At 44.8% G+C, this 12,332-nt stretch overlaps 1 protein-coding gene across 1 annotated transcript in view; it reads left to right on the top strand.

Moving 5' to 3' along the window:
* The window catches only part of THRB (thyroid hormone receptor beta), a gene marked incomplete at its 5' end in the record, with an annotated part of 203,396 nt that extends 194,695 nt beyond the window's left edge, over positions 1-8,701 (top strand). The window contains 2 exon segments of the mRNA NM_001287311.2: positions 6,742-7,000; positions 8,370-8,701. Of these exon segments, the coding sequence (NP_001274240.1) occupies positions 6,742-7,000; positions 8,370-8,611 (501 nt within the window). The 3' untranslated portion in view covers positions 8,612-8,701.
* Positions 8,702-12,332: the final 3,631 nt, after the last annotated feature.

Here is a 12,332-nt window from a genome sequence, read left to right on the forward strand (position 1 = left end):
CCAGGAAAGGCGGCATGCAGCTGAAGTCGGCTCCTCACGTGCTGCTGGGGACGGGAGCAGCCCGGCCGGGTCTGCACCAGCCAGCAGAAGTGGTGGTGGAGCTGTGCGCCGCTCGGGACTGACCAGCACAGGTAGGGGGAAAATGCAGCTGAGCCCCTGCTGCTCCGGCTGGGTTCATCCTGTCCCAAGTGGCACACAGCTCTGCTGCCACCTCTCATCCCTGGAGCTGCAGCCCAGTTGCTGCTTCCCCTCCCCAGTGCTGGCCCAGCCCGACCCTGCATGGCCCAAGCAGCACGGCATGGGGAAAGCCTGCCCAGCAGCCGCTTTCCTGGGCTTACATGCAGGGCAGGGCCCTTTCCAGTCCCATGCAGGAGGCAGAAGCTGGCCCAGATGCTGTTTCCTCTCACCGGCGCCACAGGTTCTGGCTCAGCCCCACCATCCCTCTCAAGCTGCAAACGTAGCCAGGGCAGGGCAAGGCCAGCTGGGACAGGCTGAGGTCAGGGTTGGTTGCATCGCAACCAGAACTCAAGGAAACAGCCTGGAGTGCTGCAGCCGGTAGCTGGTGCCTTCGGAGTCTTTTAGAGCGGCAGCTGCCATTACATGGGTTTGAGAGGGCTCCGCGGGCAAGAGGGAAGTGCTTGGTGGGCCGGATCATACCCACTTTCCCCTGCATGGCTAGCCTGGAGCCAGGCCATGTGCCCTTCCTCCCTGCAGCCAGATCAAGTCCAGACCATGCCCCCTTCCCACTCCATGTAGCCAAATCAGGCTCACCAGCAGGATCCAACCTTTGGACACACCAGGCACCATCATTCTGGCCTTTGGGGCAAAAAGGTTGAGTGCCACTGGTCTAAACCATCTCTGTGGGACTTCAGCTGCCAGAACTTCGACTGCCACCATGAAAGGATGTCTTGTCTATTTGCTCTCATTCTACATGCACCAAATCCTGGATATTAGACAGTGCAATCCCCTCAGAGTGACTTGAGCACTTGCATGCTCAGTAAGCATACTCAGGACAAAGCCCGAGAGCAGCTCTGAGCACACACAAGGATGTTGGAAGGCAGGTATGGTGCATCATAGTTTTTGGCATTAGGGAGTGGGAACAAATGTCTGTGGCATGCTTCACAGCAGTAGCCCCAGGCATAGCATAGAGGGGTTCTTGACCAGCCCTAAATCTTTTCCCCAGCCCAGGACTAAAAGTGTGTCTAGGAGCATCACCATGAGGCATACTGTGCCCAGTCACTCCCAAAAATGAGGCCACACAGTTGCCAGGGACAGGTGTTGAGTGCATAGCCAGTGCTACTGTTAGATTCTCTTTACAGTGTACAGGAAACCCTCGATATTTGCGGGTTCGACATTCGCGGTTTCAAATATTCGTGAATGCCAAACCCTCATCTTAAATACATTTACTGGAGCTCCTTGGGATCTCTGTGCTTGCCACCGTCAGGCTCCTGCTGCTGCCTCTGGGCTCCTGCCATTGCCAGCGCAGCCATGCCCCCCCCGCCCCCAGCTGCCAGGGGCACTGCGTTCATGAATACAGACAACGCTCGTGAATGCAGTGCCGTATTCACGGATTTTGCCATTCACAGGGATCTCCAGAATGTATCCCCCGCAAATGGTGAGGGTCACCTGTAAACTTCTTGTGCCAGGCAGCAGTGTCCTCAAGCATGCTGTGGGTTGACTCCTAAACTGAAAGCAGCCAAGTTTCCTTCTATGGGTAGGCTAATTAGGATGGGCACAGGTTAACTGGCACTGTCAATCAGCTGTGCTACTTAGTTCACCCGAAGTACCATATGAACCAAACTACACTACCTCCAGTTTAGGAGGCAGGTTGTGCAGAGCAGCATGTTGTGCGTTAGGGACTACTGCTGGGTGCAGTTAGCTTATTCATGTAGAGATGACCTTAGGCTGTCCTCCTTAGGTATTCTTATTGGCACACACTCAGGAGTACTCCAAAATGGCTACAGTGCCTTATTTCCAGGATTTAGCATATGGAAAGTGGAAGTGGGTGTCTGGGCATGCCTCATGGCAACATTCCTGTGTGTAGCACAGAGGTAGCACCTCCCTTGCCCACCCATAGTTGCACTATTGGCAGTAGTCAATGCAGAAGGTAGAGTGGCAACTTAGAGACTATTGGTTCAGAGAGACATGAGCTTTCACAGGCAACAATCTACTTTGTCAGATGCTTTGGAAGGATTGGCAGAAAGTTGAGCCCAATATCTTCCAGTTTTCTGGTATCCCATGAGGTACTGATCAGAAAACTGGAAGATATTGGGCTCAACTGCAGGACCATCAAGTGGGTGCGAAAGTGGTTGCGGAGTAGGACACAGAGAGTCCAAATGAATGGATCGGTGTCGTCCTTGTGAGATGTGGGCAGTGGTGTACCCCAGGGGTCGGTACTTGGCCCAGTGCTGTTCAATATCTTCATCAACGACCTGGATGAGGGGGTGAAAATCCCATTGGCCAAGTTCACGGACGACACCAAGATATGGGGTTGTGCGGACGCATCCGGAGATAGGCTGCAGATACAAGCAGACCTAGACAGGCTGGCATGTTGGGCAGAACGGAACCAGATGAGGTTCAACATAGAGAAATGCAAAGTGCTGCATCTGGGAAGAAAGAACCCACAGCACACAGGCTGGGCATTACTAACCTGACCAGCACTACAAATGAAAGGGATCTGGGGGTAACAATAGACCCCAGCATGAATATGAGCCAGCAATGCGACGCGGTAGCTGCTAGGGCTAATAAAACTCTGGCATGCATCAATCGATGCATCTCCTATAAATCCAAAGAAGTGATTCTCCCACTTTACTCAGCATTGGTGCAGCCGCAGCTGAAGTATTGTGTCCAGTTCTGGGTGCCACACTTCAACAAGGACGTGCTAAAGCTTGAGAGGGTCCAGAGAAGGGCCACCCACGTGATCAGGGACTTGCATGGCAAGCCATATGAGGAGAGGCTGAGGGATCTCAGCCACTTCAGCCTAAAGAAAAGATGGCTGAGAGGGGGCCTGATTGTCGCTTACTGCTATATCAGAGGTGTACATCAGGGGCTTGGTGAACAACTGTTCACCAGGGCACCCTTGGGGAAAATGTGAAACAACGGCCACAAACTCCTAGAAGATAGTTTCAGGCTGAACATCAAGAAGAAACTTCTTTACAACTAGGGTGTCCAGACTATGGAACAAGCTCCCCCCAGAGGTGGTGCAATCATCTACCCTAGAGGTCTTCAAGAGAAGACTGGATGGTCACCTGGCTGGGGTCGTCTGACCCCAGATGTCTATCCTGCTCATACAGGGGGCTGGACCCGATGGTCTTTCAGGGTCCCTTCCAGTCCTATGATTCTATGAGAGGGATCTGTATTGAAGGAAAAGGGACAGGAGGAGGGCCACTTGTCCCCTCCTCCTGTCTTTGCTAAAGACCTTGTTACAAATTAATTTTAGGCAGCTCCTGGAGCTCTTAACACCTGTTTTACATGGGGTTTGGGGGGGAACAAGGTATGGGGCTGGATTGGGTCCCCATGAGCTGGGGCTTCCTTCCCAGTGCAGGAGCAATAGCTTCCCCAAAAGCATCTTCCCTCACTGCTCCCACCTCCCAGTCACCCCATGAAGCACAACCAGCACCTCCCACACCGCAGCCTATTGAAACATTTGACCTTCTTTAATTTACTTCCTCTTTATTTCTTTTTAATTTTTTTTTTACTTCTTTTTATTTTATCCTTCAGTGACTTACTTCCCTCATTTCACCGTCCTTCCCTGACTCACACTTGCTTTCCACCTCCCATTTCATTCCCCCCCATCCCATTAACTCCGCACCTCCCTATTTCATGTGTGTCCCCCACCTTCCAAACCCATTCTCACGCACCCCCACCTGGATCACAGATGTGAGCTTGTCCTGGCTCACCAGCCCTCTAGTGGCAAGTCACATCTGTGCAGGTCAGGGAGAGCTAGCACTAAGACCTATCAGCTTCTGAGCAGGTTAGTGTCATGTGTAACAAAGCCCTAAGAAACTAAACGGCAACACAACTAACCACCTTTTTATCCCCTGTAGTCAATGATTTTTCTGTTTGCTTAAAAGAAAGTAATCCTAATTATAGGCTGGATCTTATGGAAAAATTACACCTACGAGTTCCCTGGGATCCAGAAACATGGAAGATCTAAGGTAGAAATTATTTTACCCAAAAGTTGAAGCATGCTTCAGTGCTATCCTATGCTACAGAACAGTACTAGGCTCCCTGATTCAGTGCCAAGAGAATGGCATTGATAATGACTGACCCTGCTGAGGGAGTTCATCGGATACCCTCACATGGGGAACATCACTCGGGGAAGATGTTGGAGGGTGGGCACAGCATCGCGCTTTTCCCCTGACTGACGGCTCTGTCCCTAAGGTCTTTCAAGGAGAACTGTTTATATCCATTCACAGTCTTCACCTCCTCTGGACCCTTCAGAATAGAGTGAGGTAAATAGCAATAGTTGGCAGTGGTCATAGCTTTCCTTGACCAACTGCAGGACTCACTCAATCAGCCAGGAAAGCATGAAACAGTGGCCAGGCATAAGGATTTAAAAATACAGAGAACCCAGAAACCAGGGAGTTTGTTGCAGCACTGCATCGTCTAAAGGAAGCTGCCTACCCTAATTCGGTGGTTGCTGGTGGGAAGTTGCAGTGACATTCCAGTGTAGTTGTTCTGATTCAGAAAATCTGGCCAGACAGACAACCAGCTATAATATGCATCTGACATCTCCTACCCTCCTAGTTACAGAGGACCACTTGTGTCACAGTGAAGAGTGTGGCAGAGATGAAGAAGTGAAGTGAGGAATAGCTGGGCAGGCCCTTGGCACATGATACAGTCTGGGAAGATCAGATGTTCTGGGCAGCTGAGTCACTTAAACTTTGCACGGCACTTACCCGTACCTGACAGTAGACTGAGAGTACACAGTGGACACAGAGGAATAGGACAGCAGTGTTGTCACATAACTGCTGCTCTGGCATAAGGGAAGTGGCAGGCATTTCTTCCTGCTTGAAAGGGCTGCAGTCCCATTGAAACAATATATATATATTTTTTTTTTATAAAAACCCATGTTTCTTTATTTAGGTTACAGACAATACCACATGGGCTTAACTATTGCTCTGGATTGCCTGCAAGAATAAACCTTTTCTTCCTCTACAGGCTCCTGCCCTAAGTCCAGACACAATGGCAGTCACGGCTGTCAGGGTGGATCAGGCTAACCGTGTTACTAACCTCCACAAAAGAGACAGAGAAAGGGGCAAAGTCTCTGGCCTCCATGACCCTGCACTGACCAACAGGGCTGACCTGATGAAAGGGCCTCTTCTTTCCTCTGGTGCTCCTATTAGCCCTGTGACTTCTGCCAGCAGAGTCCTACCTCTGGAGATCCTGCTGTGGCGTAGACCCTCTCCCACACAGGGACAGCCTAGCCCTAGATAATTAAGAATTTTTAATATCGAATTTACTGTTCAGTGCTTATACTATTTACCTATTGCCTTTCCCTCGGTTTGGGCAACAATAATAAATTGGACAGTTTCTATTCAGATCCAGTTTCACAGGTGAATGGAACAGTATCATATTAGGTAACATCTGCAGTTTGACTAAGGCTGTGCCAGATGTTGCAAATGAAAGTGTACACAATTGCTCATGGCTGATTTAGGGACTAAAGGTGAGTTTATATGTGAGAGCAAGAGAGGACCAGTGAGATGAACACTTCACTGGTAATTCAGTTCAACCCCTGCAGGAGAGCATGAGATAAGCCACCATGTGACAAATGCTAGTCAGGTTGTTCACTGCTCTTCTGGAAGGAGCTGTGATCCTACAGTGAGGAGTAAGATATAAGTGTAGAACAGAACAGAATTAGGGAACTGCAGCAGCTCTCATCTCCCACAGCTGTATGCTACTGATGGAAAATGTCTTCTGAGGCCAGTACAGGCATCAGTGGCAGCTTGGGGAGCCCATGCTCCATGCAGACTGCATCTTTCACTGGTCTGTCAGCTAGGAGTATCCCATACACCTGGAGAGACTGACCCTTTCCCCCTGTGGTGGAGAGATGGGAGAGAAAAAGGGGGGAGGGGGGGGACCATAAGAGAGTAGTTAAGGGTTGTAAGGAAGAAGTTTCATGTTCGACTGACACAGAGGGAAGCTGACTAGGATGAGTCAGTTTTCTTATGTATCAGACGCTTTGCATCTGAAGCTGGCAGCACTGCAGAAGTAACTATATATGTCTAGACTATTTTCCCTTGCAGCTAGCTACGTGTTTAAAATTATTTGTCCACAGAACACTGCTTTTCACCTCTGCTAGCATCACATCAACTCAACAAGTACTGTACCAGATTAAATTTACTCCATATGGGTGTGAGTTCAAGACTATCACAGATAAACAGCTACAGTTCCTTCTCACCTTGCCTTACCTTGTGGGCACTGAGAAAAAGAAGAACCATGCAACATGCCTTCATTCTAAATTCTGCTCCCAATTCCACCAGCATAACATTGGACTCATGTCACTAGTTTCAATAGATATACATTGACTTGAAAGGGAGTCTCAAACTGCAAGATAGAAGAGGAGCTTTTTGGATTTGTCATTCATAGTTGTGAATATCTTGTTAAGAAAACTGTGATGGGACTATAATATATTTTATAGAATCAAACTGCATGATCATAAATTTCACTCTATGTTTAAAACTAATGATTGAGGTCCCCCAAATTGCAGACTTTCATTATCAATTGTGATCTCTGCAGCTGCCATGTGAAGACCAGATAATCCTTCTGAAAGGCTGCTGCATGGAAATAATGTCCCTCAGAGCAGCAGTGCGTTATGACCCCGAGAGCGAGACATTAACTCTAAATGGGGAGATGGCGGTGACGAGGGGCCAGCTAAAAAACGGAGGTCTCGGCGTAGTGTCTGATGCCATCTTTGACCTGGGCATGTCGCTGTCGTCATTTAACTTGGATGACACTGAGGTCGCCCTTCTTCAGGCTGTGCTGCTCATGTCATCAGGTGAGAACAAAGAGTGTTGAGTACCACTAGGGGTTTATAATCATGTCTCTATACATTTTTGGTCCATGGTATCTGCCACAGGTCTCTCTTTAAAAGTGCCTTTGGTCTTGAAACTTGCCCAAACAATATAACGGTCTGAAGTTGGTTGATTGTTGCAAAGGCATTAAGAAATAGCTGCATCTGGACCAATATTCCCTGAGTAATTGAAAGATAACACAGTGTCAGTCATCCTTATGGTAAAATCCTTAAGTCTTGAGCTCTTTTGCAGCAGCCCCAGGAGCAGTTATACACAAGGCTGGGTATATGGGTCAGGTGCATTTCAACCTGGCCTTTAATATCACAGCTCTATTTTAATTTGCCTTTTCAAACTTGTAGCTTGTAGCTTAACAATATTTTGTCTGTTGATTTGGAAGTCATCACTTGGGGATTCTTCTATACCTTACCATGCTGGGGATATCAGCGAGGCTCTGAATTAACTGATGTAGGCACACAGTGATATTCAGTTTGTTTCCCAGCATGTTTCTTTCCTGCCGCCTCAGAGCAAAAGTGTTATAAAAGTACTTTCACAAGCTATGACAGTCCAAAAAAGAGATTCCATTCTTGGGCAATGACATACCTGGCAAGGCTTTGGTTTTTAGAACACTTTAAATGCTGGGTTCTGCATAATACATAGGGCAAGGATTTACCTTAATTAAGTCTGAAGCTGACGAGTTTTGGCACCTTTCTGAATATTCATCTGCATCACAACAGAGCACTTGACATTCCTAATAGAGACATTTGGGTCTCTATTTTCCAACGCCATGATATGTGAAGAATGAATGACCTCTTTAGATTTGTTGGAAGGGAAATATGCTGTTTGTTTTAGAGGGATAACTGCCTGTTGAACTGCCAAATTCATTTATTGCAATTCCATTGTTTTCCTGGGGTTCTGCTTCCCGTCACAGATGGAGGTATTAAGGCTGCAGCTAGCAGGGCAGGAGAAAACTGTTATTTAGACTTCTGATAAAAGGAGCTTTTTATTATTGTATTACAGTAGGACCTAGTGATCTCAACCGGGATCCATTGTGTTAAGCATTACATATACTCATAAGCAGACACTGCATAAACAGCTTATATTCTAAATTGGGGGGAAAAACCATGAAGAGCAAGAGACAGGAAGTATTGCTATCTTCATCTTCCCAATAAAGGCCTGGTGTACAGAGGGGTTAAGTAACACGATCAAGGAAGCCTGTAGCAGAAGCAAGAAGTTGCCCTGATATTCTGCATCTCAGTACTTTGCCTAACTGTAAATCATCCTTCCCCTCCTGAATTGTATTAAGAGTATATTAATGCAACTGAATAGCAATATTAATTATTTTTTTACCTACAGATCGCCCAGGTCTTGTCTGTGTTGAGAGGATAGAAAAATGTCAGGAAGGTTTCCTCCTGGCATTTGAACACTACATTAACTACAGAAAACATCATGTTGCACATTTTTGGCCAAAACTGCTGATGAAAGTGACAGACCTACGAATGATTGGAGCCTGCCATGCCAGCCGCTTCCTGCACATGAAGGTGGAATGCCCCACAGAACTTTTTCCTCCTTTGTTCTTGGAAGTGTTTGAGGATTAGAAAGACTGATGGGGTCCTCAGAATTTCTATAGCACTACTGGCTGTCATTTCATTCCATTGCCTAGCTCTTACCATGTTTGTTTGTTCTCTCTGTTTTGTTTTGTTTTATTCTGTTTCTTGGGGGGGCGGGAGGGGGGAATTTGTACAGATATGGGTGAAAACATCCCTTTGATGCGGGTACTCGTGACTATTGCAGTTTGTTCTTCAGTCCTTTGCTGTGAAAGCTTTGACAGTTTAACAGTGAAAATGCAAACAAACCGGTCTCATTCACCAGCACGTAAGTGGTTACCAGCTCACATCCATCATTGCCTGGAGAAGCTGGGAGATAGTTTGAAGTGGCCAAACACAAATTGGCCTTTGAGGCAAAGTAAATATTCTTTTGACCCTGCCATGTTTTTTTTCAGTATTACCTCATTATGCAGGGCAGAAGTGACCATTTAATGAGACACAGTTTCTAGTTCTTTGTGTTACCACCACCATTATGATTTAATAATTTCATCCTCACCATGATTGCACCATTGCCTTGGGATTATTACAGGGGATACATTGCCCTGTAAAATCAAATCTTTTAATAATAGAGCGTGTAGGATGAGTTGGCTTTTTTATATACTTTTACAAAATGAAGAGAAACTCCTTCAGTTCTTACTTAGTTAAAACTTACAGGAAGATCTGCTAAAATAATGACTGAGGCTTGATCCTGTGAATGGTTGAGCTCTTCCCAAGAGACACCAAATGCCGTCAGTTTATGGGTGCTCAATGTTCAGTAGAAGTGAGCCCTTCATAATGACTCCAGGATTTGCCCAGAGTTATTCAGAGTTGTGAATGGTAGCAGAAGGACAACAGGGAAAAAGAAAAGTTTGTGATGATTAACTCCAAGTAGAGCCGAAAGCACCTTATTACTCATTATACTCAAAACTGTACAGCTGTCTCCCAATAATACTGTTGCTTGACAGTAATCTTTGGTAAATATACATAAGAGAAACTTCAAAATCTTTCTTGAATATATTGCTTGTCCCTTTCAGGTGCATTTTGAGTTTGGTCGATTCAATTCTCAATACCCTGAGATCATTTATTTTCATTGATTGTACTAATGGGAGCAGAACTGAGCAAGAACAAGATGTCCTGCTGCTGAAGTCTGTGAGCCAGTTCTCATGGCATTAACGTATTTTGGGGCCTACATCAAGCACATTATGGGCAGAGAATCCTCTTTTTTGCTCATCTTCTTTCAAGGGTAATTTTCCTGACTTCTGTTAACTTTATGCTAGGTGATTCTTCTGGGTTAAGTGTAACATATCAGAAGGATCCTCCTTTTCCTGAGAACTTGGAGATTTATTCACCCTCAGAATTGTTCCATGTTCCCTCTCTGTTGAGTTGTGCATTCAGTTGCTAATAAGAAAAAAATGAAATTGGGATATCCTTTTCTGCCCATCTCAAGATATAGTATTATGATGGGTATGATGACATTCAAAGCTAATAGCTCTAATCTACCCCATATGTTTTAGTCTACCCCTTACCATCTCCCCCTAAAAGAGTGTACTCAGGAAAACTTTGTGTGGAAAGAAAACAAGGGGAATTTAAAATTGTGTATCACCACTATGTCTCTCCATCAGGAAAGAAAGCATTTTAAATACTAAGGGACAATTTTTTAGCAAGGCTGAATTCCAGCCTCCATTTCTACCTGCATTTTGGCACCTGCAGTGAGTCGTGAACATCACTATTAGCAGTCACATGGTTATACTCATCACTCACATGAGTGTAAAACACAGAGGTGCCTTTTTTGCAGGTTCTAGGAAAGCCAAGTCATTGAACATTAGCCCTTTATTGTTATTCTCACTGGCTGTCATTCTTCCATCTTTCCTCAAAGCAAATATTTTAATGACATCTGTCCTCAGATTCTTTGCAGTAAGACTTATAGGACAGCAATGGATCTTGCAATCATAGCTCAAAAAATGTTGAGCACTTCTCAGCAAAACCCAAACAAATAATGAAACTAATTGATCAGTTTTGCAAGCTGTTAATCAGATGAGTTGTATCCATGTAGCCAATGAGTACAGTTAAGTACCAGTCAGGGTTTACATGAGCAGATCATAAATTGCATAAATTAGCAGACTGTAAATCACGTAAATTAAAGGAAAAACAGTTGCGCAGATTATGGTCAAATGAGGTAGAATGTCAGATACCACTAGAAATTAAATACAATTGTCAATCCATTTCTTGCTTCCGTTTTCCAAAACTGGTAAGCAAAAATACATGAGATGTACATGCCTTTCAAAGTTGTCCTACTTTGCCATAATCTGAATGTGGAAGTAGTGTTGATGCCAGTAAGAATTTCACTCTTCTCTAAGGTTATTTAAGATTCCAGTTGAGTTTACAAGTATTTGAAACTAATGGAGTGAAAATACTACTCCTTTAACTAGAAGCACTCTTACAGATTTATTACAAGCAATCTGATTTCTTGTGTGTTTCTTAAAATCCCTATTCCAGAAGTGATGCTACATGAGAATCTCAGCTCTGATTAAAAACAAAGTTTCTAGTCCCTTTGGTTGTAGGACAAAAGCTTAGAAATGTGAAATCTTAAATGTTCAAAAAACATCAGATAAACAAAAGGAATCCACAATTTTTTAAAACTATCTCAAGGTTTGGGGGCCAGACTGACACAAGCTATTCAGAGTAAATAGCAGAGAAAAGATCAGTTGTACAAAAAAAAAAAGCTAGACTGACTCAGGAAAGTTTCAGAGACGAAAGAACTCAAAATGCACTGATAAACTAGCAGTCTGCTCCAGCACTGAGAATAAACACTATACATACTGGCTGCTATTAAGGTAGCTGCTGTTCCATAAAACTGCCCTCTGAAATATAACAAGCAAAGAGACAGAATTTAAAACTGTTACATTTAGCATCCTATGGTATTAGGTACCTGGAATTAGGCACCTAATTTGTATTTAGACACCCAAATAAGTGGCCTGACGTTCCAAGATGTTGACTTAAATGGGAGTTGTGGTTGCTCAATATTCTGAAAATCAGTCCACCTTTATTTAGGTGACTAAACATAGATTTAAGTGCCTAAATGTTAGGCAACCAACTCTCTAAAGGTTGGCCAGTGCTTTAAACAAAGAGTACATATACTAGTATTTTTTTAAACTTTTTATATGAAAGTCATGGGATCTGCACAAATTCATTGCGGTGAATTACTAGTATGCCTCAGCCAAACACAAATTCAACAGACCTCATCTAGAGAAATCCACAGGCCTGATTCAGATGTCATACCAGTTCTATATTGTGTAACTTCATTTGTTTCTGTGATGTTGCTCCTGGTTTCCAAAAGCATGAGAGCAGAAATAGATCTTATAGAGGCAGCTGATCCTGTAAACAAACACTTGCTACCAGACATAAGACTCAATCCTGCAAAGACTTATGCACATGCTTTACTTATGTAAGCGACCAGTGCCAAGTTGGTGCAGGATGAGAGACTACTCTGAGTAGCAGAGTACTACTGATTTCTCACAGTAGTAAGTACTTGGATCACTGGGGTTTGTAGGATCTTGCCTTCTCACTCAGTTCAAGAAACCTGATCTTCTCAGTGTAGTCCGTAGTCTTGTTTTTTGATGGTGCCACATTTCTCTCACTTTTGCTCTGTGGTTTAGGTGTCTAGCAAATGGATCTTTTCGTGAAGATCCTTCCTGTGAAACCAGATTGATCACTGCCATCTTTAGGCATTTGC

This window comes from Alligator mississippiensis, chromosome 5 (assembly GCF_030867095.1).
Source record: "Alligator mississippiensis isolate rAllMis1 chromosome 5, rAllMis1, whole genome shotgun sequence".
NCBI lineage: Eukaryota > Metazoa > Chordata > Crocodylia > Alligatoridae > Alligator > Alligator mississippiensis.